General features: G+C 47.5%; 2 protein-coding genes across 5 annotated transcripts in view; one reads left to right on the top strand and one right to left on the bottom strand.

The window, feature by feature from the left end:
* Sap30bp (SAP30 binding protein) overlaps window positions 1–22081 on the bottom strand; it is a 33578-nt gene extending 11497 nt beyond the window's left edge. The window contains exons 1-4 of one of the 3 annotated variants that reach the window (XM_006993640.4): window positions 21746–22081; window positions 19866–19975; window positions 16837–16884; window positions 1816–1858 (exon numbers count right to left, since the gene is read on the bottom strand). In XM_006993640.4, coding sequence (XP_006993702.1) covers window positions 1816–1858; window positions 16837–16884; window positions 19866–19975; window positions 21746–21851 — 307 coding nt within the window. In that variant the 5' untranslated portion in view covers window positions 21852–22081. Of the gene's footprint in view, window positions 1–1815; window positions 1859–16836; window positions 16885–19865; window positions 19976–21283; window positions 21394–21745 lie in introns of those variants that run through there. The other 2 variants (XM_042283120.2, XM_015987134.3) reach the window with 2 other exon arrangements.
* The window catches only part of Recql5 (RecQ like helicase 5), a 42043-nt gene continuing 39072 nt past the window's right edge, over window positions 22007–24977 (top strand). Inside the window, exons 1-2 of one of the 2 annotated variants that reach the window (XM_042283117.2) lie at window positions 22007–22037; window positions 22634–22763. In XM_042283117.2, the coding sequence (XP_042139051.1) occupies window positions 22634–22763 (130 nt within the window). In that variant the 5' untranslated portion in view covers window positions 22007–22037. Of the gene's footprint in view, window positions 22038–22222; window positions 22764–24977 lie in introns of those variants that run through there. The other variant, XM_006993639.4, reaches the window with a different exon arrangement.

Raw genomic sequence — 24977 nt, 5'->3', positions numbered from 1 at the left:
GACCAGTAAGAAGGGTGGAAACTGATGATTGGTAGGGCTAGCACAGCTATGTCTATAAAAATTCACCAGTGCACACTTAAACTCACAACTATGAAATTGCTCTATGAAATGCATCTCAATAAAGCGATTTCAAAGGCATGGCACAGATGCTGGGTGTGGTGGCATTTCCTGGAATACTGGGTCTTGAGAGGCTAAGGCAGAGGACCAGCCATTTTATAGCTAGCCTGAGCCCCATAGTAGTTGACTCCAGTTTGTGTTAACTACATGAATCTTTAAAAATAAATAAATAAATGAAATGTCAAAACAAAACCAGAGAAAGAGCCACGCTGGTTGTGGAAGACGTCCAGCTGATGCCCACACACATTCTACCACTTTTCTGAGGCTGCTCAGATGAGGAGTTCATGACCAGGTTGCTCTCTGACCCCAAGCCTTGAAATTTCTCGGTAGTGAACAGCAGAGTGAAGTGGGACCCAGATGGAAGAGGCTGCAGCTCCCGCTACACCTGGTCTTGTAGGCCACTGGCTTCCGATTAGATGTGTACCTTGCCTGCTCCGCCCTTTAAGCCGTCATATCCCAAGTGTCATTTTCTAAAGAACAAATTCTAAGGTTTAAGAAAATTCTGGTTCCTGATTTACATAGATGTGTGAATGTGTCTGAGTGTGTGTATGTGCATCATGTGTTCGCAAGTGCCTGCCGAGGGCAGAAGAGGGTATTTGACTCCCTGGACCTGTAGTCACAGGAACTTGTGAACCACCCGGCATGGATGCTGTGAAATGAACTTGGGTCCTCTGTAAGAACAGCAAGTGCTCTTAACCACTGAGCCATCTCTCTAGCCCCTTACTTCTTTAAATAAGACTTAAACTATCTATCAGGGAACCCAGGGATCAAGGCTGAGTAATTATGCTCTTGCCCAATGGGTCCAAAGGAAGACAGAATGAATAATTCCTAGCACTTAGTTATGGAAAACCGCTCACTTGTCAACAACCCACAACAAATGGGTGCTTCTTGGAAAAAGGGCAGCTGGAGACATACTTTCAAGCCAAGTTTCTGAGCTTTAAACCCCCAGGGCTGGAAAGCATAAGCTTTGAACATACACGTGGAGATGCAGGAGTGGGCTCTGCAGGTGTCCTTTGGGAACAGAACCAAAAAAAGGAGGAGCCCACTTTTTCTAAAGATTAGCACAATGGCCAAGGAGCAGGTGATGGCTGCTGCGGAGGGAAGGTTCTGACAGGTGACACCAGGAACCTCCCCTGGGTCAAGTTTTTGGAGCCGTTACCAAGTCCATGGCTAAGCTAACGAGTGGCTTTCTAAAAGGCTTAGGATGCTGGGGCTGGCAGAGGGCATGGATGGAATGTGGTTTCCCACAAGTTATTCCACTCTCCAAAGTTACCAAGGGCCGCATATGCCAAGGCTGTGAGCCATGTTCCTGCCTGGGACAAGGCACAGTGCCTGCAGAGGCCCCATGCTGACTCCCTGAGCACCAAGAATATGGTAGTGGGGACACGGAGATACAAAGACAGAGAGGTCAGGTCCAGGGCACAAGTGGAATAAGCAAAGACCAAGATGAGCTCCCAGCTGTACAGGACTCTAAACTCCCTTGACAACACTGGCAGCCACCCAAAGCCCAGAAAAACGCACACAGAATGCCATTTTCAAAGAATGTTGCCTGAGGTCTCACCCAGTCACCCTAGGAAATGCCAAAGGCCTTGGGAGCTCATAGCAGGGAGATACCCAAAAGAGCAGAGACCTGGCATGAGTGGAAGCCAGCTTGCTCAGGGCAAGGGATCAGAGTATGCATGCCCCCAGGGTACTCACCCACTAATTCCTGGGGATCCCGCTTCTCTGCTTCTGTAGCATCCTGTAGAGAGACAGAAACACACAAAGGTAGAGTTGGGCTCCTAGGCCACAGTCACTCTCTTTACCAAGACACTGGGCTTTCCTGGAGGCTGAAGGGTAAGTGCTGCTGCCGGCAGGTAACAGTGAGCAGTGCTTCAAGGCTCCTGGGACCCCAGAGCTCTGAGCACTTCTCCCCCATCACGACAGCTGGGAGCTCCATGGCCCCCAGGAGGGACCAGCATGGAGCCATGCTGCTGAGAACCCAGACAGTGACCACGTCCCTGCCACCTGTGTGACCTGTTCCCTGCCCATGGCTCCCCCTGGGTTGGGAGAGCTTATCTGAACATACCACTAGAGATGGCTACGAGGGGAACCCTCTGTGCCACCTACCTCCCGTGACTGCTTGCTCCTGGGAATTTTCTTATTTCACTCCAAACAAGCAGGGCAGACTTTATCATGAGCATTACGGGGCAGCTCAAAGAAGCCCTTTAGTGACTAAATGAGGTCCCCCAAAGCCCCTGGCTTGAGGTCTCTGGCCCTCCTTGACCCTCACCTCTCCTTACATTGGTTTTTATATTCTGTCCACACACACACACACACACACACACACACACACACACACACACACACACACACACAATTTCACACTGAAAACAAATGTCTTATTTCACTGCTTTGCCTAACCAGGCCAAGACTGAGAGTGACAGCTAGGCTACAGGCTTCTGGCACAGCAGGAAGCGAAGCCTTGCCTCTGCGGACCCAAGTGTCCTCGAACTCAGGAAGATCAGGGATCTTCAATGCCCCAAGGACAGAGACCGAACGGCAGAGGAGGAGTTCACTGAAGGTTCAGATCTGGTCTCTGGCCCGTGCTCGGTGAGAGAGAAGGTAATAACAGCAATGGTTGTGCAACAGGGTCTTCACAGGGGAGCAGCTGCAGAGCTGGGCCCCGGCACCAAGGAGGAAGGGCAGGGGTGTGAAGGGTCCAAACTCCTCCAAGTCAGGCATGGCCCCGTGCCAAGATCAGACCCCCTTCCCTCTGATTCTGAGACAGACCCAAAGTCCCCTCTTTTCTGAACACTGCAACTATTCATTCAAACTGCAAGAGCACAATGTTGAAGCCAGGCTGCTTAGCAACATGTTTTCCTCACCATCCACCACCTGCCAATCAGGTGGGCAAAAAGGGGGCTGGGAGGCAGGCCTGGCGGACTGCCACATCAAGTTCAGGTTGGAGTCATAAATCAACTGCTGTTCCGACAGTGCCAATGTCTCAGGGCCGACAACAACTCCTTTGTAGCAGCATTGGGAGAGCTCAACACTAAGGAGCATTTCAGTGACCAGGCGTGGGACTAAAATCCCCTTGTGTTTCCACTAGAAGACAGCAGCTTCCTGGGTGCTCACAGCAGGAAACATCAGTGGAGTTCCCGCCTTCCCCTGCAGACACACAGGCCCACAGAGGGACAGGCCTATGACGTCTTCGGAGAGCTGTGAGAGTAGACTGGGGAGTCACTGCACTTCTAATACAGTGTCTATCCCAGAGTGACAGAAAGTGAATCACATCTCTTTAAAGGGTCTGGCTGGCCCAGCTGAGGTTGTTCGGCCCTGTCTCTGGGAGAAAAGATATGATGCTGTTAAAAAGGAAAACCATGGACAGGACCAAAATTCCCCTCTCTTGGTCCTATGATCTATGGCTTGGCTCCTCAGCCTTTCTAAACTCATCATCCTGTTCAGTGAGGGGCTCAAAGTCACCACATCACCTGCTCTTCAATGGAGACAGGTCCAGATGTCAAGAGCATAGCGGAAAGCTGAGTGGGAAAGGGACCAGTGAAGACGGGCATCTAGAGCTCACTGGTAGAGCGCTTGCCCAGCACACACAAACCGGAGTTTGATCGTCAGCACTGCAAAGACAAGCTCCAAAGTCGGAACTATTTAAAACAGATCATCCGCGAGGTGAGTGAACACGATGACCCCTACGGCACAGTGCCATGATCCTTTAGAGCCCCAGGCACCGGTGGTGGGGTAGGCAGAACTGGGCAGGGGTGTGTGTCACACCAAAGCAATGGTCCAGAGAGACAGTTTCCCACCAGCCTCACCAGATGCTAAGAGTTCTGTGTGAATCTGAACCCAGCACCCGTGAACTATGACCATGCTGGCCGGGGAGCAAAAGCGAGGATGCCAGGGAGATGGAAGATAGGCTAGGCGGACATGGTTAAACTGCAGACAGGGTAGGAAGCCCACTACAAACCTGTGGGTCGAGGAGAGCCTCCTCAGCCTTTGACAGGGCCAGAAGGGGAAGGGGGAGTCATGACGACCCAGGTGATAACAGGACACCTCTGTTCTCCTTCCCTTCCCTTAAAGCAGTGTTTCCAAATGCCCAGGGATACTTGTTAGAACTCGTATAGCTCTCTCCTCTGGCTTTCAATTAGTCAACGTTAACTCAGACTGCAAGAGCTATTTACCAGACAGTTGTCTGTATCAAGCGGGGGACCTGGAACCCACAGCAGAGACAAGAAGGCCCCTCAGCTTCGGGCTCTCTCCTATGGGAAGGAGATGAAAACAGCACCAGTGTAGGAAAGGAGAGCAGCTCTGGGGTCAGCTTTTTCACCTAGTCTGAATCCAATGAAGACAAAGTAAAACCCAAACGTACAGCTTTCCAAACGACGCTGAAGGAGAAAGGGAGGGAAGGACTTGGGCTCCCATTCTCAGCATGTATAGGCATGGTAGCATAGTCATGCAATCCCAGCACTCAGGAGGCTGAGGCAGGTGGATTTCAAATTGTAGGTCAGCTTGGGCTACCTATCACCATCCTTGCCTCAACACACACACACACACCCTCCAAAAACAACAACAACAACAACAACAACAACAACAAAACAAGAGCCCAGTGTGGTAGCGCACAGCCTGGAGTTTGAGGCAAGCAGGCAGGCAAGGCTAAATAATAAGACTGAGTCCAGAGTCTCAACAAAGAGCGGTGGTGCGCGTCTTTAATTCCAGCACTTGGGAGGCAGAGGCAGGCAGGTATCTGTGAGTTCAAATCCAGCCAGGACTACACAGAGATAATGAAATCCTGTCTCAAATAAACCAATGGGGAAAGGGAGAGACTGAACACCAATTCTGAGGTGAAGACCCTTCTTTTGTCTGTACTCTCCCGCTTTCACCTGAGGCTAAAGTCTCAACGGCCACAGCAGGAGGCACTGCAGGGGGCTGGAGAACAGTGCTATGAAACTGCCATTTGTTCCTCTCAATAATGCTGATGGACACCTGCAGATCAGTGATGGGGGCCTTGCTGTCACAGCAATTACAGATCCCGGAACATGGCCTCCATGCAGAGAACACCAAAGTTGGGTCACGGATGGAGCTAACAGGCAGAGGAAGGAAGAGCCATACAGACCCACGGAGCAGGAGAGACTGTCACATGAGCTAAGGAGAGTTAGGCAGTGAGAAGTAGCAGGTTCTGGTGGACAGAATGGAAGTTTATGTACGACCAGCCTCCATCAGCCTTCTGGGAACCAGCCCCATGAGGCACCCACAAAGCTTCAATGATAACCTTGAGTCACAGCACACAGCCTCTGGCATCTGATTCTGCCAGTTAACATGCCATGCTTTCTTCCCAGCCCTGGGAGCGTTAGGCATAGAGAAGGCACTCTGAGAGGGCAGCATGCAAGGGGCAGGGCAGGCATACGACCCACTGGACGTTCCCACTGGACAGTGTAACTGTCAGCTGGGGAGAGACTGAGGAGGCAGCATCCACCCGCCTTAGCCTCTCAGGTCCGAGACAGCCCCTGAAGTTACAAAGTTGTAATATGCTATCTTATTTACTGAGCAGAGTTCACTCAAAACAAGAAAAAAGGAATTCTTAAAGCCACGTGTGGTGGTTTACACCTGTAATCCCAGCACTGAAGAGGTAGAGGAAGCTGGATTGCTTAGTTTAAGGCTAGTCTAGGCTGACCAGAGCAACCCAAAATCTCCCTCCCCAAAGGAATGTTCACGACAGCCCTAGGCCCTACCAACTGTCTGTCTCAGTTTTCTCTCCTCCCCTCTCCGCAGGCGGCCTGCTCTTGGCTCTCCCTCATCTGGAAGATGCACCCTCTGCACAACTCAGAGCTCACTGCGAAAGCGTCCTGTAGCACCTACCTGCCCGGTGAGGTCCTTGCAGCCCACTCACTGCCTCTCAAGTGCGCTCTCACACTGCCTGGCTGCTGCAGGTGCGCACAGCACAGACATCTGCCACTGTTTCTCCTTAGGTTAGAGCTGTCACGGAATAACCCTAGGCTCCAAACATGGTAGCAGCATTTAGTTCTGATGTGTGGGTTCACTAACAACACCAGAAAGAGGCGGAAGAGTAGCCAAGGAGGGGTCTAAAGGCTGATGTGGGACTGGGGGTGGGGAGGTACCAAAGCTGAAGTTAAAACCTCACTTCTTGCTCTACCCACTTTCTGCCTGTCTGAGACAGGGTCTTGCCTATGTAGCCGAGACCTTCTGAACCTGTGGACCCTCCTGCCTCGCATCTCTAGAGTGTTGGAAGTGCAGGCCTGTCCCACCATACCCAGCTCTGCAGCCTCTTTCTTACTATCCACCTGAATGCTTTTAAATCCTGAGACAAAGGGCTGGGGGGGGGGGGGGAACACACGACCGGGGACGGGGGCGGGGACAACATGGGATGACACACACAACACACAATTAAGCTGAATGTGGTGGCACTTGCTACAAGTCCCACCTACACTGAGAGGCTGGTCCCTTGGCCAGGAGTGAGGCCAGTCTGAGTAACTAGCAAAATCCTGCCTCAAGACAAACATACAAATAAAGACCAAATCCACAAACAACAAAAGACAATTGCTGGACAGTTAGCTCACTTACATATTCCATAAATAATCTGCTGAAGATTTATTATGTCACAGGCAATGGGCCAAGCACTGAGGCTAAAATAAGAAAATTTAATCCCAGGGAACAATTTTAGGTTTTATGTTAAGCCCTTTAATTAATTAATGATCTCATTTAATTTTCACCATAGTCCAGCAAAGCATGTTCTGAACCCGTGTGCCACACTGCTACTTCAGGACTGGTACAACTCCAGGAGCCCTCCTGGGGGCATCGGAATGGCAACCAACAGGGCTCTCTGTGTATGTGGGGATAACCATCACACTTAGGAGGGAGAGGAAAGAGGCTCAGGAATTCAAGGCAGGCAGAGGTCTTGTCTCAATCCTCTCCCCCCCATACCCAAGGGCCACGATGGGATATGCGGAGGACAGTCCAGTGACTTAGTGAAGTCACCAGAATCTTCTGTGTGGGGACATCACCCCTGTGGTCCAGAAGCCGGCTCCCACACAGGCTGCTCTGGAGAAACACCATCACCAGTGCATTTCCTTCATGTGTCCTATGGGCCGGGACAGGGTACTTGCATGGGCACATGGCCCAGCCAGGAATGGGAACACTACACTTAGCAGAAAAATGGGCGGAAGCTGGTGGAGCCATTGTGGATACCCTGGAGTTGCCTTTGCTCCCAGACAGCTCAGACAGGAAGGCTCAACTCGCCCACCAGCGCCAGAGAAGGCTTCCACAGGAAGGGTTAAATAGTCTGCCAAAACAAATGAAGGCAGCCTCAGCTTGGCCTTGCAGTGTGAAGAGAAGGCAGGGAAGGGGAAGGAAATGGTTCTTTCTCTACTGAAAAACCTGATTAGAACAAAGCTGAAACGCATGTCTCAGTGTGGCAATGTATGTGCTATCACACAAAGCCTGCTGAAACCAGACAGGCTTGAATGTGAAATCGAAGTCTGGCCAAAAGTCATTTCCGATGGGGAGAGTTTTGATACCTGACTATTCCAAGTCACCTGTAATTGACAGTGAGGCAGGATTTTGTTGTTTCTCGGGATGTGTCGAGGGTGGCCCTCTTCCTGGCCCCTGGAGCAGTACACAGGTGGCTTATGTATGGATATAGATACTACTTTATACCAAGGACCCAAACCAAGCCCTTGGGGGTGGGGCTATACCGCCCTTCTTCTCCTTCAAGGCTCCTCGTAAGAACAGGGTCTCTAGGCTCTAACAGCTCTGGGGTCTGGGAGAGACTGGAGCTACACAGGAAAAAGAAGAGAACTGCATGGGCTGAGAGTGGAAAACTCAAGTCTCAGCCACAGTCAGTCACAAAGCATTTTAGCCCAGGTCACCGCCAGCTGAGGAATTAGAGTAACAGGAAACACTTGAGAGCCCAGAACGATAGGATACAATGCAAACTGGCCATCAAAGTACATATTGGCAGGAAGGAGCCAGTTTCTCTGGAGGACCAGAAGGAAGCCTGGTATCTTATGGTGTGAATGGAGAAAAAGTTACCCAACTCAAAAGTGAGGAATACAAATGGTCACTGTGGGCACACCTTTAATCCCAGCACTTGAGAGGCAGAGGCAGGGGCATCTCTATGAGTTTGAGGCCAGCCTGGTCTATAAAGCAAGCTCTAGGAAAGCCAGGACTACATAGAGGCCTTGTCTCACAAAAAAGAAAAAAAGGAAACAAACAAACAAACAAAAACCCAAATTGGCAAAATCCTTCCAAAACTCAGGACTCACACGGGCAGCCACATTGCCAGGCTAGAACAGGAGAACTGAGATGGGAGTGCTGGATTCCCAGGACAGGCAATTTTCTGCATCATGTAATTTCAAAAAGATGAATCCCAGCGGGGAAAGGAGGGGCCGGCCACACCTCAGTAAGCAATCTGTGGCATCTGGCCCCGAAAGGAAGGAGGTCTGTTGGGGCCTGCATGGCTGACGGGGGAAGATGGCATGCGGTGGCTTCCTCCTGGCTGCGGAACCACAGAGGGGAGGGTGCGGCTCCCGGGAGCCTCGGCTCCAGCACACCTGGAGCAAGGGCAGTCAAGACGGTTCCTCCGGTGGCGCGGTAAAGCCAAGAAGAGGATCAGAGGAAATCACCCGGAGTCTGCATGCTCAGTGAGTCAAGAGTGAGTAGGTTTGAAGGAAGGGCTGGTCCCCAAGACTTCACCCACAGGCGGTGGCAAGGGAGTCCCGACTTCCTGAGGACTGGGAAGAAAACTCGCCACATCCCAAACCCTGCTTGAGATCTCAGTTTGTGGGTGAACACCTATGTGGGCTTCAACAGGGGGAGCTTCAGAGGTATTACTCCTGATCTGGGGAAGGAACATGGGGGCTCCCGAGACACTCCCTGGACAGCACTTCATCTGACAACCATAAGAATACAGTCAGGTCTGGCTGGCACAGCTTACTGACTGCTACACACGCTGAAGAAGAAGTGTACACGGGACAGTGTGGAAAAGTGCAATGCTCATGGGAGCTGCTGCCAGAATGATATCCACAGTTTTCTATTAAAATTTATTTTCATTTGATTTGCATGAGTATTTTGCCTGCATATATGTGTACCAAGTATGTACAGGAGCCTGCAGAGTGCATCAGATCTCCTGGAACTGAATTACACACAGGCAGTTGTGAGCTGCCACAAGGGTACTTTGGACTAAACCTGGATCTTCTCGCAAGAGCAGCCAGTGCTCTGAACCACTGATCCATCTCTCCAGCCCTCTCCTATCTCTTCTTGAAGCAGAGTCTCACACTGTGGCCCAGGCGGGCCTGCCTCAGCACTGGAATTACTACCACGTGAGCCATGGTGTCCAGCTTTCTTTCTTTTCTTTTTTCTTTCTTTCCTTTCTTTGGACTGCACACGTATATAGGTTTACTGCTTTACTTATCATACAATTCTGTTTTTTTTTAAGTTTTTTTTTTTTTTTTTTAAGATTTATTTATTTATTATGTGTTCTGTCTGCATGTATCCCTGAAGGCCAGAAGAGGGCACCAGATCTCATTACAGATGGTTGAGCCACCATGTGGTTGCTGGGAATTGAACTCAGGACCTCTGGAAGAGCAGCCAGTGCTCTTTAACCTCTGAGCCAGATCTCCAGCCCCTTTTTTTTAAAGTTTTAAGTTTAAGGTTGTTTGCGTCTTTGAGATAGACTGTGTAGACCAGGCTAACCTGTAATCTACCATGTAGTCCAAGCTGCGCTCTTATTCATGGCATCCTTCTGTGTCAGCCTCCTGAGTCCTGGGATTACAGCCTCGAGCCACTATGCTCTACTAATCACACAGATTTAAGGCCAAAGTCACTTGCTTTCCTATTGTGAGTTCTTAGTTCTCAGGGTTGACTAAAAGCACAGGAACTAAAGCACACAAATGGCCTGTTTTCAAGCCAGGCATAGTGGCGGGGAGTGAGAGGGTGGGCAGAGTCAGGCAGATCTCTGAGTTCGAGGCCAGCCTGGTCTACACAGTGAGTTCCAGGACAGCCAGGGCTACATAGTGAGACCTTGTCTTGAAAAATGAACAAAACAACCCAAATGGCCTGTTTTCAATGAGGCCCAATGGACGGTGGTCACATCACACCCTCCACTGTCACCTTCAATTTAAGACTTCAGAGTCCTGAATGGTATAGAAAGCCCACCTTGAGCCCCGCCAGGAAAGCCTGTAGCTCTGCAGAGAGCATGCACAAGCCGACAACTGCAGTCCCGGCCTGTGTGGTTAACAGAGAACACAGATTTCACCTGTTGCCCCCGTGTGACTGGGGGCGGCTGCTGCTCTGCCTGAGGTTCACCGTTACCACCACCTTCCTGGGAATGAGCTCCTTAGGCAGCCTTCACTCTGCTGGTCTTTCGTGAAGACACTCAAAAGATCAACAGTATGGGGCAGACGGCTCAGTGGCTGAGAGCACGTATCAGTGTCGCAGAGCACGCAACGCCGCTTTTTGGCCTCCGATGGCACTGTACTCATGTGCACACCCCCACCCCCACAACTGTATTTAAAAAGACAATTTAAAGGATCATTACTTATTAGCAATGACTTGGAAGAGGAGAAAGAACGAAAGCATTATTGAGACATGTCTGCACAATACAAGTCCATCTACAGTGAATCTCAAGTACACTCAGTGACCAGGAACCACAGACCACTTCAGGGTGGAGGCAGAGACCCACTCACATGGCTGAGCTGGCCCTCCTGAGGGACTTACATCACCCTCAGCCCAACTGGAGAGTCTACCACTGCAGATTTCAACCTGTGCAACAGAGCACCGAGTCCTACAGCAACACATAAACGAACGGGCCACAGGATACTTACAGCTCTTACAGGAAACACTTGACATCTACCGGATACCTCACACACATGTGTGTTTTCCAAGTAGCAACTGCATTGTGAGAGCAGTAATGCTTAGAGTCTGTGGCTAATTCCTTCAGACAGGAACTGTAAAGCATTTCTTTGTCCGGGAGCTATGTAAACAAAACTCCCGAGGCTCAGAGTCAGTGAGCTGAGAACACACGCTCTACAGGACGCCTTCATCCTGTGTTACAGTCCACAGCTGCGCTGCACGACGGCCACCGGCTTCATTTCACTCTCGGAGAAGTGCTCTGGACCCCCTCCCTGCCCTCACCTCTAAGACCCTGCAGGCCGGGCGGTGGTGGCGCACACCTTTAATCCCAGCACTCGGGAGGCAGAGGCAGGCAGATCTCTGTGAGTTCGAGGCCAGCCTGGGCTGCCAAGTGAGCTCCAGGACAGGCGCAAAGCTACACAGAGAAACCCCCGTCTCGAAAAACAGAAAACAAAACAAAACAAAAAGACCCTGCAAAGTGGGCAGCACAGTCCTGACGGGCTGGGTGAAGTGCTGTGTGTGTCTGGGCTCCAGGCTGGAGGGAAGCCAAGCCACCCAGGCCGTCCAGCTACAAGGCTGTTACTAACTCTCATGGCATCTTGTTATTTTAGTCTTTTGATAGGGCTCGACAGCGGAGTTCCCGTTGGCCTGGAGCTAAGAGAGCCACCAGCCTCTGCTGGAACTAAAGGTGTATGCCACCATGTCCGGCCGAATCTTTTTTTTTTTTTTTTTTTTTGAGGCAGGGTCTTATTGTTTAGACCAGTTTGACCCTCCTGCCTTCGTCTTCTAAAAATTAGCCACCACACCCAGCTTTGGCTCTTAGCATTTTAAGAATGTTTTCTTTTGATTTAACTGGAACCATACACACCTCTTTCAAAAATGCCACAACAATTTCTCCTACTCAGTGTTAGCTCCTAGAAAGGCCAGGAGCTACCCAGCACAGAGCCTAGACCAAAGACCTCAGAGAACCAGCAAACTCAGGCCCTCCCTGACAGCTGGCAGCGGGCCACTTCATCTTTCTCGTTCCAGGTCAACTATCCGTTTGTTTTCAACGGAAGGGTGTGCCACAGACAGTAAGTGGAAATACCTCTATCCACAGGAACTGAAGGAGTGGAGGGAAAATAAACAAGGGAGAATGTTCCAGAGCCATGGAGGCAAAGCATGGACAGAGGAGAGCGGCACAGAGGGGTGCTCATGTACCAAGAGCACACGGATAGAAGACATATCGGAGCCATCAGGTGCCCCTGATGCGGCGGCGCTGCCAGAGGCCTGCCACTGCTGGTCTGACTTTTTCTAGGACAGCAGCGCCACCTTCTGTTGGGGGATGAAAGCATATAAGGGCCAGACTGCTCACCTAGGAGGCGAGGCAGAAACTTCCAAGAAGCCAATGGAATCTTAGAAGCAAACACTTAGTTTCTGCTGGATGCCGAGGCGCCTCCTCTTCTCTATCCGTGACAAACTCGGTACCTGCAGAGCACAGTCCCCACTGTCTCAGACTGATGAAGACTAAAGACAGATGGGCCTGGAGTCACCATCTTACTCAGACTCCCCCAGGCGAGACTCTGCACACGATAGCAACTCCAAACATCAGAGGTTTCAGCTGGCTGTGGTAGTGTATAACCGTGGTCCCAGTAATCCAAAGGCTGAGACGGCAGACTGAGGCCAGCCTGTGCTACCCAGTGACCATGTCTCACACAACAGAGGAACAGGACAAGGAAATGGATTCCAGGGCAAAGATGCTTGCTGTGCAAGCCAGATGACCTGCATTTGATCCCCAGAACACATGCAAAGGAGAAAGGAGAGAATTGATTCCAAAGTTGTCCTCTGACCTCTGCATATGCACCATGGCACACACATATGTCCCCTCCCACCATAGCCATACACACATACAATAATAATAAAAATTTAAAATATAAAAAAGTAGCAAAACAAACAAAAATGGAGTTTCTAGTCTTGGTACCTTTTGTATTCTTTTGGTTTGGTTTTTGGAGACAGGGTCTCAATATGTAACCCTGAAACTTGCTATATAGGCAGGCTGGCTGGAACTCAAAGATCTACCTGCCTCTGTCCCCTGATTAAAGGCTTGAGCCACCACACCAGCTCGTTTCTTTCTTTCTTTCTTTCTTTCTTTCTTTCTTTCTTTCTTTCTTTCTTTCTTTCTTTCTTTCTTTCTTTCTTTCTTTCTTTTTTAAAGACAGCTAATAGCAGCAAGAAAATTCTCAATGTTGTCTTCTACCATAACCAAGTCCTCTCCTGGGAGGCTCGGGCCCTTTGGTGATTTAGTCTAACCTCAATGCCACCCACCAACTAGAGCATCAATGACAAATCCGTTTTATGTTTCTAAGAAACTTCTCAAACAGTGAGATACTACCTTATGAAACCACTCCGGCCAGAGATGACAGAAAGCTCTTGACTATGTGATGGCAAACCTCGTCCATGTAGCTCTGCGCTGTTTCAGGTCTGCACTTGGCTGCCGCCGCCCTTCCCTCCCAACTTCACAAAAGAACCTGACTATCGGTTCTCCCCAAGCATGGAGGTCAGAGGTAGAAGCCTCGTGTCTTCCTTCACTGTTCTCCACTTATTTTCTGAGAGGAGGTCTTTCACTGAACCTGGCACTCACCAACTGGCCAGACTGACTGGCCAATGAGCTCTAAGGCTGTCTGTCTCCATCCTGCCCTAGTCCTGCGGTCACAGATGCACCAGCCTGCATCTCAGATTGAACTTCTAAGATATCAATCTATACAACGAGCTTTCGTTGGAACATGCAAGTTCAGCTGTGTCATGAAGCCAAAATGTTCTGAGAACCCTACAGAACAAGCTAAAAGCAGGGAGGAGAGCTCCATCTAGTGGACTGGGGCCCTGACAGCAACTCATGACAAAACTAAAGATCTGTGCCAGCAGCACATCCTTCTGTTGGAATTATTCAAATCAAAAGCTTAGAGCAACAAACTCTCATATAAATTTAAATAAAACTTAAATCCAACAGAGTGGGAGAGATGGCTCAGAGGTTACAAGCACTTGTGCTACTTTTACAGAGGACCCTAGTTCAATTCCCAGCACCCATATGAGAGCTCACAACCAACTGTAACTCTAGTTTCAGAACGAGAGACCTCTTTTGTCATCAGGGGGCACCCACCCATACACTGTGTGTGTGTAAATGTGTGTGTGTGCGCGCGCGCGCGCGCGCGCGCGCGCGCGCGCGAGTACTCATAAAAATATAAATAAACCTAAGCAAAACATAACAAAACTTAGACGTATTAGAAAAAAGCTCTGAAGACAGTCTGATGTCAGCCCAAGCAGGAAGAAAGCAGAGGCAGGAATATTGTGAAGTCACTGGTAGGGACAGTTTCTGGTCCTTGAGGATGCCATTAAGACACCTGAAGGTGGGCTTCTGACAGCTACTGCAGACTGCAGGACATCCAAGCTGATAGGCTCTCACTGCTAAGCTGTCCATAGCTACCCTCCAAAGAACTAAATCAAGTTATTCTTAGGGCTGAATTTTGTGTTCTGAGTCACTTCCATGAAAACTCATTCCACAGCAAGAGTTGAAATTCAAATGACTGAATGAGATACAGTATTGTCATTTGAAGTGGGAAGACCCACTTTGACTTATTTACTTAAAAGATTTTATTTATTTATTTTATGTATATGTATATTTTGTCTGCACATCAGAAGAAGGCATTGTATCCATGAGATTAGTTGGTTGTGGTGTGCTGGGAATTGAAATCAGGACCCCTGGAAAACAAGCTAGTGCTCTTAATCACTGAGCCACCTCTCCAGCTCCAGGATACAATATTGTCAAAGAATGAGTCTACACCTTTTCCTTTGTGGATCTCACTGTAAGTTAGGCTGACCTCAAACTCAGAGACCTACCTGCCTGTGTCTCCCGAGTGCTGAAATTACAGGTGTGTCCCACTCCACCTGGCTATTTGTGTGTTGTTTTTTGTTGTTGTTATATTGTTTGAGACAGGATCTCACCCTGTAGCCCAGGCTGGCCTCAAATTCCCCAGTCTTCTCAATTCAACCTTCCCAGTGCTAGGGTTTTAAGAGTGAGCCACTAGACCCTGCTAAGGACCAAGACCAAGACCATGTACCAAGTTTTTCCAACTTTGATGTGGGAATGAGAAAGGGGAAGGTGACCACAAAAGACACATTTACAATCTTCCTAAGCTTCTTTCTCCGTGTGTGTGTGTGTGTGTGTGTGTGTGTGTGTGTGTGTGTGTGTGTCCTATTTGTTATTAACTGCTCTTACACAGAGCAGTAAGTCTTTTGAGTTTGACAGGCTCCCTCTCTCACAAATGTTTCCTCAAGGATTTGCTGTTTAGACAGCCAAGTACTTCTCCAGGTGGCCTTTAGTCTTGGGCTATAGGTCCTCCATACGATCCTGCCAGGCCAGTTCTTAGCCTGGGTTTTTCACTCTGCATAGAAAGCAGTTTGCAGTTAGGTGGTGGTGGCTCACTTTTAATCTGAGCACTCAGGAGGCAGATGCAGGTGGATCTCTGTGAGTTTGAGGCCAGCCTGGTCTACAGAGCGAATTCCAGGACAACTAGAGCTACACAGAGAAACTCTGTCTCGAAAAACAAACAAACAAACAAACAAGTAAAAAAGAAAGAAAGTAGTTTGCACTTAGTTTCTGGGGTCCACTCATGCATGCTGGTACCCAAATTTGCTTCCTTGATAAGACGTGTTATCTGCATCCTCTGCAGCCTTTCTGAGTTGATGCCAATGGCTGTACAGCCGTATCCAATGGCAGAATCAGTCCCACTATGGAATGGCTCAAGCTGTATTTTCAAACTGTTGGCCCTTCATGTTTACAGATTTCACATCTATGAATTCAAGCAACTGTGGCTTTAGTTTTTTTTTTTTTTAATTGCATCTGTGTTGAACAAGAGTAGATTTTTATCAATTTCTGAACAATGCAGTGTAACAATGATTTACTGTACCAGGTAGTGCAAGTAGCTTTGAGATGATCTGAAACTAGCAGAAGCATTCCCCTAAGTGATATGCAAATATACCACTTCAAATAAAGTCCATGAGAAGCTACAGATTTGGGTGTCTACAGGGCATGAAAGTGGGGTGTACTGCAACCCCAATCAATCACCCATTGATAATGACAGACTACTGTGTTATATTACAACTGGGCATAATTTTCCTAAATTTCACTATGCTACCTTGAAGGTTTTGGCTGGTTTCAGAGCAGTTTGCCTTGTAAAAGGTGGTTATCTATTCCTCCATGGGATTACTCTTTGGGGGAAAATGTTTGTATCAAAGTATGATTCTGCAAAAAATATCCAATACCCAGTGCACAGCAAGCAGCTGGGCCTTTGTTACCACAGGCTTATTAAGGACTGTGACAAGAATCACTGCTAATTATTCTCAACTGCTACTGGACAGACCTATGCGGAGAAATAGGTATGCTGTTTCAAAAAAGACAATTCTGCATGCTTCCCTGAGAGTTAGGGCACATCCCTGGGAGAACGAGACAGACTAAACAACTCTGGCGAGGCCTCAGGTTGATCCCACCCTCTCAGAACTCTCTGAGAGAAACCACAATAGACAAGGGAGCCCTATGCCTTGACTCTAGAAACACTCCTTCATCTAACCCACAAAGTCATACACTGGCTGTAGAGCACACATGGGTTATAGGGTCCAGACAGGTATCTTGGATTGCTGATCTCAAGTCCAAGGCTTCAAGAATTCCTAGTGGCCTTAAGGTTCTTCATTAAGCTGGATTTACCCCAGGAAATATCCACATTCTGTGTGCTAGTGGGGCAGATCCTGACCTGACCTATGACCTGGGTCAGGGCGTTCAAAGTCTTAACTGAATCCAGCCACCCCACCAAAGCCAACACCAAATACCTTTGGGTCATCAGCCTCAGGTTTTTCAGTCTCTGAATCGTCATCTTCCTACAAGACAAAGAATTTAGAGGATTAAACTTAAAAGGAGTGGGCGGGGAGAGTCTTACATACATAACCAGTGGTTGGAGCAAACAGCCTGTCTACCCTGCCTGGATCATCCCACCAAGAACCCTTCCCTACCGCACAACCCAGAACTAGAGAAAGAGAAGGGAAAAGGAGACGTTCTGGGGGCGGGGGCGGGGGGATCAGTAGCTCGAAATCAGTGTGCCATCATCTACATCAGTAAAAATTCCTGAAAAAAATCATGTAAAGAGAGGGGAGATCCAACAGGTTCCACAATGCCAGGCCAGGTCCCAGTGTCCAAAAGGCAAATTGCAATCATTAAAGCCAGGATGATGAACTCTTTTACCACTTCTCGGACATTCATACCCACAATTGCTTAGACTGCCATCGAACCTACATGCTGCGACACCAGCACCTCAAGCCAGCAGCAGTGACACTAACATGAATATGGAAAGGCGGTATCAAATCATCAGACCATGTGACCCGAGACTGAGGACTAAAGGGCAAGGCACAGCCTTTTGGGTGTTCACATTACTGTCACTGATCCACTGTTTCCAGTCTTCCTTCTTACCCAAATATGGTCTGCCTGAGTCAAAACCATGGGGGTATTGAATTCTCCAAAGTAAGCCTACAATTCCACCGAACACAAATGCAATTAAGGTCAAAAGCTAAGAAGCAGATGTGGAACAACCTACTACACTTTAACCTAAGTAAGACACAGCACTCGGGATGTTAATACAAACAGCATCTAAGTGTGAACAAACCACACTGACGGTTTTGAGACAAGTGCCCTGGGTGGTCCCAGTGAATCAAAGGCTCATAATGCCACCTACACAACTTCCTTAAATAAAATCAATCAACTAAACAATCAAAGAGGGATTCGCAAAATGCTAACATAGTTCCCACTGTCCATATTGGGGTTTGATGCGAGTTTTTTTTTTTATTTAAACTAAAATATCAGCTTGAAGGTGACAAAAAGTAAATTTAGGTCAATATTTTAAAAACATACATGCAAATAAATGCATTAAAGAGAACAGTTTTGGATGTTGAGGCAGCACATATATATTTAAGAAAAGCCAAAGAACTTAACAAAGCTTGCCTGCCTGCCTTCCTTCCTACCTTCTAGATAAGAAGGACCATGAATTTCTGAATTTCTGATCCTCATTCTTTTTTTTTTTTTTAAAGATTTTTATTTATATATTTATTATGTATACAGCATGTATGACTTCAGGCCAGAAGAGGGCCCCAGATCTCATTACAGGTGGTTGTGAGCCACCATGTGGTTGCTGGGAATTGAACTCAGGACCTCTGGAAGAGCAGTCAGTGCTCTTAACCTCTAAGCCATCTCTCCAGCCCCCTGATCCTCATTCTTTTACCTCCTGAGAGCTGGGATTATAGGCCATGGTGGTTTTATTTTTTGTTTTTTTTTTTGTTACATGTTATTATGTAAATGTTAGCATTAAAATGCTTTTTAACTAAGTACAGTAGTCTGTGCCTACAATTCTAGCATTCAGGGTGCTAAAGCAGGAAGAGCGAAGAACCACCATGGCTGATATATGTAGTTGATGCCGAGGAACAACCCTATGGTTTCATCCACGCTACACACACTCTACCAAATGAGTGATTTCCTTAGCCCACAAATTTTCTAAGCAACTTAACTCTGAATTATCACTAATGAATGGGGCTAAAGGCATGAAAAACCCTCACAAAAGAGAATAAAAAATACATTCAGTGAATGTTTTATTTGCTTTTGTTTTTATGTGGTGTTAGGGATCAAACCCCGGGCCCTGTGAATGCTAGGCAAGTGCTATAGCTGTACCACTGAGCTACACCCCCAGTCTTCATTTCTATTTATTTACTTATTTATTTGAGACAGGAGTATACTCTGGTATCTTCACTCTTCCTGCTTTAGCACTCTGAATGCTAGAATTGTAGGCACAGACTACTGTACTTAGTTAGAAAGCATTTAATGCTAACATTTACATAATAACATGTAACAACAAACTCAAACAAAAAATAAAAGTATGTTATGAGCATTTCAATGAACATTGCTTCTAAGTGGCCATATTCAATACCCAAACTCCACTTCAGATGTCTTCTTGTGCTAAGCAACAGCCTGAATTTCCTTGCCTTTTTCCCTTTCAAACTTTAAAATTCTGATTTGTACTGCTCGAGGGGTCGTGTGTCCTGGAATCCTTCTTGATAATGAGAACAGAGTTCTCCTTTTACCGTTATCTGCACCTACTGAACTTCAGGGAAAGTTAGTGATCAAGAACCAGGGTCACCCTGACAAAAACACCAAGTCAAATATAACACAAGAATCAAAGTGGACGATAACAAAGTAACTTCCCTTCCTTACCTCGTTAGAAAGTGAAGTGTTAAGCAAGATTAAAAATAATAAAAGTTGCTTATAGACATGTAAATGATACACTAATAAGGATGAACATACTTATACAAGTAGGAAGACTAGTTAAACTCACAAACCAGCATAAGACACCCATTGATTCTTAGGTTACAGAAAATAACCAAGCTAGGCATGGTGGCTCATGCTTACAACCTCAGCTCCCAGGAGACTGAAGCAAGGGGGTCTGGAGCTCAAGGCTACACAGCAAGTTTGGAGCCAGAGTGGGCTGCATGAGACCCTGTCTCAAACAAAACAGAACAAAACAAAACACAACAAAACACACACCCTCATCCCAAATTTCAATTCAAAAGTTACTACAATATGGTTCAGGTAAAAAACCAACTTAGTTTTCAAAGAGAACTACTTTTACTCAACAAATTCAACTTTTTCTTTTTGTGATGCTGGGGATCAAGCTCTTCACATGCTTAGGCAAAGCACTCTCCCATGAGCTACATTCCCCAACTGGTACCAACTGATTCCAAACAATAGGGAAAAAGGGACAGAGTTAACTATGGAATGGAATACTGTTTTAAACAGCTCTGGATCTGGAAGATTTACCCACCGACTGCTTGCTGTTCTCATCCTCCTCTTCTTCATAACCATCTTCATCACCCCCTAGGCGAGAGAAGTCATCTTCTCCATAGGCGTCGGATACCAAGCCACCTTTCTCTTCTGAAAGAGAGGAGGGAGAGAATGATGATGGGGGAGGGGATGCAAACATGTTTCTGAAAACTGAATAGCCAAGATTATTCCTGAAGATAAAAAGGGAACCTAAGTCTCGGGCAAGTGACTACAGGCCCAGATTAGATTCTGCACTTAGAAAGACCAAATTGTGAACAGGGCTGTTGAGGCCATGTTGTGGCGCACACCTTTAATCCCAGCACTGGAGAGGCAGACACAGGCAGGCCTCTGAGTTCGAGGCCAGTCTGGTCTACAGAGTGAGATCCAGGACAGCCAGGGCTACACAGAGAAACCCTGTCTCAAAACAAACAAGAACAGGGGTTTTGGGAGATGGCTCAGCAGCTATGAGTGCATAATGCACAGGGTGTGGTGGCCCATGCCTTTAATCTTAGCCCTTGAAAGGCAGGTGGATCTTTGTGTGTGTGACAGAGTTTATCAGGCAGCTCACAACTGTCTGTAACTATAGTTTCAGAAGAGCTGATACGTGCCTCTGCTCTCTTTGGGGACCTGAACTCACATGCATAGCCACATGCCATACACACACACACACACACACACACACACACACACACACACACACACACACGGGGAAAGAAAATCAAACATTAAATTTGGGTTCTAACTTCTTTACAGAGGCTGGGAATGTAGCTAAGCAGTAGAGAGTTTGCTAAGATGTGTAAGGCCCTGGGTTTGACTCCCAGCAGTGATGGAAAAGAGTAATCTATGTTTTGTCAGTTTGTTAGGCTAGTTGAAGCCTTCTCCTCTTTGAAGCAGTCTAGCAGGTTGCTTAAACTTGTTTTGACATACACATCTCTGTGTCATATGCAACCTCAAAAATGCACTCTATGCACAAGACTTTTTTCCTTATTGTTTTACCCCTACTTTCCAGATAAAAGAGAGCTAAAGCTCAGGTATGTCAGATAATCTGCTCTCTATTCCTTTAAGAATTCTGTTCCCGGGCTGGAGAAATGGCTCAGAGGTTAAGAGCATTGACTGCTCTTCCAGAGGTCCTATCTATAATGAAATCTGATGCCCTCTTCTGGCATTCAGACAAGCATGCAGACAGAACACTGTATACAAATAAATAAATCCCAGTACTCAGGAGGCAGAGGCAGGCAGTTGTTCAGGAGTTCGAGGCCAGCCTGGTCTACAGAGCGAGTTTCAGGTCAGCCAGGGTGGTTACACAGAGAAACCCTGTCTCAAAAAAACAAAACAACAACTCAAGAATTCTGTTCCCATTGTGATTTCCAGTCTGAGGGCAAAAGGATTATTACTGTTATATCGGCTTTGAAAACTCACCCAGGAGCCTTAAAAGGCTTAGGAATGTCCAGCACATTCTATCCTAGAGCTGCAGAATTACACACTTTGGAGACATGTACTTTTAAAAGCTCTAAGACGAATCATTTAGAGCCTATTCTTAAATAAAATTTACCAATTTAACGAAACACAAGTTTTATTATCCTCCGGGTACACTTGACTACTCTCTCTCCCCATCGAACGACGAGTAGGACTAGACAGTAACGCAGCAGCCCTTGGTCCATCCTCAGGCCAGCACGATGCCTGGCAGAGGTTCGCAGAAAGGGAGATCATTCGTACTAGAGGTTCTAATGTTCTGTCTGCCCCAGTACGTCGACTGTGCTCTGGGGTTCCAGGATCCGATACCTGGAGCACAATGAGTATCTCTTCCCCTCAAACCCCGCCAGAGAAGCAGCACTTTTAACCGTAACAGACTCCGATCCCCCTTTCCGGCTCAAGCCTCACCAGCCGCGCCGCCCACAGCGTCGACTCCAGCTTCGCCATCAGATTCAGGCTCTGAATCTTCCGCGTAAACCGCAAGAGACGACAAAACGTTCTTCTTCCCCGCCATCTTATTCCCACAGGGCCGTGTGGCTCACGCCTATGACTCACAAGCCGCTTTCTGTCCGGGAAAACCAACTTCTTCCGGATCCCAGGAGACGCCGCGCCAGAATGAAAACCAATCAAAACAGCCATGTCTGGTATGACCCCGCCCCCGAGGCCCGACGCTTGGAGACGTCATCAGCACGGGACGGAAGTAAGGTTTTGCGGCTTTTACTTCACTGACTTCTGGAGCGAGTTGGGTTCTGAGTTTGAATTAGCGTGTAGTGTTCATTGAAAAGCAGCAGAGCCTGCCGAATAGAGCCTGGGCTCTGATATTTTGGGGAAGCATTCGATGATGAAGGGCGAAAGCTGTTGACTTGGGGGCTCAGAGGAAGAAGAAGGAAGGTGGGGGTGGGGGGCGGTCTCCTGGGGGGAAGAATGGTCGCTATGGCTTTGCTTCTAGAACAAGGACCTTAGAAAAAGGATTCCAAGTTCTCCTGGCGGTTTTGAAGACGTTTGTGGGCTTAGGTTGTGGTCCAGTTTCTCGGTCTGTTCTACTGGCCTGGGATAGTTCAGTGTTTTTGTTTGTTTTGTTTTGTTTTCATTAAGGGAGAAGCCCCCAGGAATAGATTGATATTGCGTGAAGCAATTCAACCTTCAGTTTTACTGCATGGGAATGATATGTTTAAGTGTAACGTAGGTTATAATGACAGGAGGAACATTAGCTACATTTTAAAGTGGAACGGAGCATTTTCGTGACAACCTTTGACTACCTTTGCGTTAACCTTTTGGCTGCTGCTTTTTGCTAAGATGAGCGCCCACCCTTTCTCCACTCCCTTCGACCGGGAGCGGCGAGTCCGGAGCACCCTGAAGAAAGTCTTTGGATTTGATTCTTTTAAAACACCTTTACAAGAGAGTGCGACCATGGCTGTAGTGAAAGGTAACATCCTGAATTGCAGGCTGCTGGTTGTACTGTAGTAGCACTGTAACAAACACAACACCCTCTCTTGACTCTTCTTCCCACCTCCTCACCCTTGATCCGTTACTGGTTTGGAAATCTTTCACAACCAAAGATAGGGGATGCTTATTGCTGATATGTTTCTATTTATTTATGTATTTATTTATTCACAGTCTGTGTAGCCCTGGTTAGCCAGTAACTCCCTGTGTACATTTGACTGGCCTCAAATTTGAGCCGATCCTTCTGCCTCAGGATTACTAAGTACTGGAATTACAGGTGTGGGCCATCGTGACTGACTACAGACTTGGAGTTTTAATGGCAGAACCACCCACACTTGTTCTGTTTTTTTTTTGTTTTTTGTTTTTTTTTTTCCATAGCCGGACCTACAGACTGTCTTTGAAGTCTGTTCCTAGACCCCAGTTCTTGTTCTTGTATGTAGGTAGTAGCAAGGGTGGCAGTAATGCCTAATCTTGTCGACCTAGGTAATCCTCTCACTGAAGGTTGAGTAGCTTGAGTTCCAGATTGAGGAGAGAACGATAACACTGTAAGCTGGAGATGGGGCGGGGTACTGAGGTTGTCCACGTAGAAGCAATAGTGTCATATTAATGCTATGTTTATATTTTTGTTTTTCAAGATAGGGTTTTTCTGTGTAGCCTTGGCTGTCCTAGAACTTGCTATGTAGACCAGGCAGGCTTTGAATTTAGAGACCCGCCCGCCTGTGCCTCCTGCGTCCTGGGATTAAAGGCGTGCACCACCACAACTGGCAATGCTATATTTATAAACAGATAACCACCACTGACTGTTTAATCCAAACACTCATATCCCAGCAACTGAAGACTACTTAATCCTTTTTTTTTTTTTCCTCATTCACTTTTGGGAACCGGTTCTCACTTGTGGCCTTGGCTGCTTAGCTGTGCTAGAACTAGCTTTGTAGACCAGGCTGGCCTCAAACTCCCAGAGATCTGTTTTCCTCTACCTCCCGAATGCATGCATGCTTCCTTCCTTCCTTCCCCCCCCCCCCCTTTTTTTTTGGTTTTTCGAGACAGGGTTTCTCTGTGTAGCTTTGCGCCTTTCCTGGGACTCACTTGGTAGCCCCGGCTGGCCTCGAACTCACAGTGATCCGCCTGGCTCTGCCTCCCAAGTGCTGGGGTTAAAGGCGTGCGCCACCACCGCCCGGCCTCCTTTTTTTTTTTATTTTTATTTTTTTTTATTTTTATTTTTATTTATTTTTTTTTTTTTTTGGTTTTTCGAGACAGGGTTTCTCTGTGTAGCTTTGCGCCTTTCCTGGAACTCACTTGGTAGCCCAGGTTGGCCTTGAACTCACAAAGATCCACCTGGCTCTGCCTCCCGAGTGCTGGGATTAAAGGCGTGCGCCACCACCGCCCGGCTTTATTTTTATTTTTATTTTTATTTTATTTTATTTTCTTGAGACAGGGTTTCTCTGTGTAGCCTTGGATGTCCTGGACACTTTGTAGACCATTTTTTTTAGTACTGTTATGGAGTTCGAGACCACCAAGAAAAGACCCTCAGGCTCAATTTAGATTGTAATTAGCCAAATTAAAACTGCTAACAGAGCCACAATCTCTAACCTAAATCAGAAACGCGCCACCTAGAGGTGGGTGAAGGAAGGGCTGTTAAAGGCAAAATCCACAGGAGCTGTTATGCTCTGCCAAGATTAGATGGTCAGGGTGACCTCAACATAGTCCTTGACTGTCTGCATAAACAAGTTAGAGAAGCCAAATCAGCAGCTAGCCATCATAACAAGCAGATGCCACAGCTTACATTTCTGGGTGGGAGTCAGAGTCAGGGTTGCTGGGAACTTACCTTCCAGGAACTCAGCAGCTGTTAAGTACCAAGATGGATGCCTAGCACAAAATGGAGTTTCTTTAGCCATCACGGTACCATTGTTAGAAGCAGTTTGTCTGAATGTCTAGGTCTCCCAAGATCCTTGCCCCTTTATAGAAAGGGCAGGGAAGGGAATAAATGTTATACTGAGACAGTCCCATGTGCAGACACTCAGCAAAGTGCTTTTCCTACATTTTCATTTGATTACAGCCACCAGGGGCCAGAAGAGGGTGCCAGATCTCATTACAGATGGTTATGAAGCCACCATGTGGTTGCTGGGAATTGAACTTAGGACCTCTGGAAGAACAACCAGTGCTCTTAACCTCTGAGCCATCTCTCCAGCCCCTCCTT

Source organism: Peromyscus maniculatus, chromosome 8 (assembly GCF_049852395.1).
Source record: "Peromyscus maniculatus bairdii isolate BWxNUB_F1_BW_parent chromosome 8, HU_Pman_BW_mat_3.1, whole genome shotgun sequence".
NCBI lineage: Eukaryota > Metazoa > Chordata > Mammalia > Rodentia > Cricetidae > Peromyscus > Peromyscus maniculatus.
This window is presented reverse-complemented; position numbering and strand designations above follow the sequence as displayed.